Source organism: Propithecus coquereli, unplaced genomic scaffold (genome assembly GCF_000956105.1).
Source record: "Propithecus coquereli isolate 6110/MARCELLA unplaced genomic scaffold, Pcoq_1.0 Scaffold37, whole genome shotgun sequence".
In the NCBI taxonomy this organism is placed as follows: domain Eukaryota; kingdom Metazoa; phylum Chordata; class Mammalia; order Primates; family Indriidae; genus Propithecus; species Propithecus coquereli.
In genome coordinates, this window is record NW_012149396.1 from 10,787,892 (window position 1) to 10,788,944 (window position 1,053).

Genomic DNA, 1,053 nt, shown 5'->3' on the forward strand with positions numbered 1-1,053 from the left:
AAGACAACTAAGTTGATGTAAAATTACCTTATTTGGTTTGTGTAGCCTCTTACCTAATGTTGTCCAGCTAACAATTTGATTCATAAGAGGCAGTCCTTGTTTCTTGAGTAGACTACTATGGGTGCTATATACAACATACATGGAAAGCACTGTGCTCAGCATCTGAAAACAAAGACAAAACAGGTTAAAAAAGAAAGAGAGAGAGAGAGAAGATGATGAAAGCTTATACACTAGAAAGAATGCTTAGAAAATGGCTGGAAACACCTGGAATCTGGACAAAATACTATTGAAATTGGACCTGCTAACCTTTTTGTGGCCAAGGCTAAGAGTTAGGACTCTTGTACCAATCAAAGGTCCTCTTTTACAAGCATGAAATGAGGCATTTTATACTTTCAAGAGTGTGTTGGCATCCATCATCGCTCTGTTTCTATTTAGAAGTATTCATTATAAACATCGAAGGTTTCTTAAATCACGAAATGAAGAGGGAGAAATGTACACAGTTTAGTGCCTCCACCTCTGGCCCTCTGCCACGGTAATATCCATTTATTCACTCAACATATTTTTGTGGCTTATTTATCTGGCACTGTGAATACAAGGAGTATAAATACTCTTCAGAGAATATTTATAAACTACGGCAGAAGTTGGCAAACTATAGCTTGTATGCTGGTGGCCTGTTTTTATAAATATTGTTTTATTGGAACTTAGTTACTCCCATTCATTTACATGCTGTCTACCTTTGCACTACAATGGTACAGTTAAAAATCTGCAACCAACTCCATATGACCACCAGCCTAAAATATTTACTATTTGGCTCTTTTAGAGAAATATGCCAAATTATGACTGTGAACAAAGTAAGCTCTCTTAGAGATCAGGTTAGCAGTCTCATTACCAAATCCTACAGATATATTTAATTTACTCATATTTTCAGTGAATTAAGAAGCAAAAATGCTGTCAATAAAGCTATAACAACATCCTAGGATCATTTCAATTATAAGACAGTTTTATTTCAGAGATATTAAAATATGAAAAAAATATGTATTTCGGAACCAATGA

General features: G+C 34.8%; 1 protein-coding gene across 1 annotated transcript in view; it reads right to left on the bottom strand.

The window, feature by feature from the left end:
• The window catches only part of LOC105816355 (GPI ethanolamine phosphate transferase 1-like), a 74,369-nt gene that overhangs the window by 67,904 nt on the left and 5,412 nt on the right, over positions 1–1,053 (bottom strand). Inside the window, exon 4 of the mRNA XM_012651738.1 lies at positions 28–162. Within this exon, the coding sequence (XP_012507192.1) occupies positions 28–162 (135 nt within the window). The remainder of the gene's footprint in view (positions 1–27; positions 163–1,053) is intronic.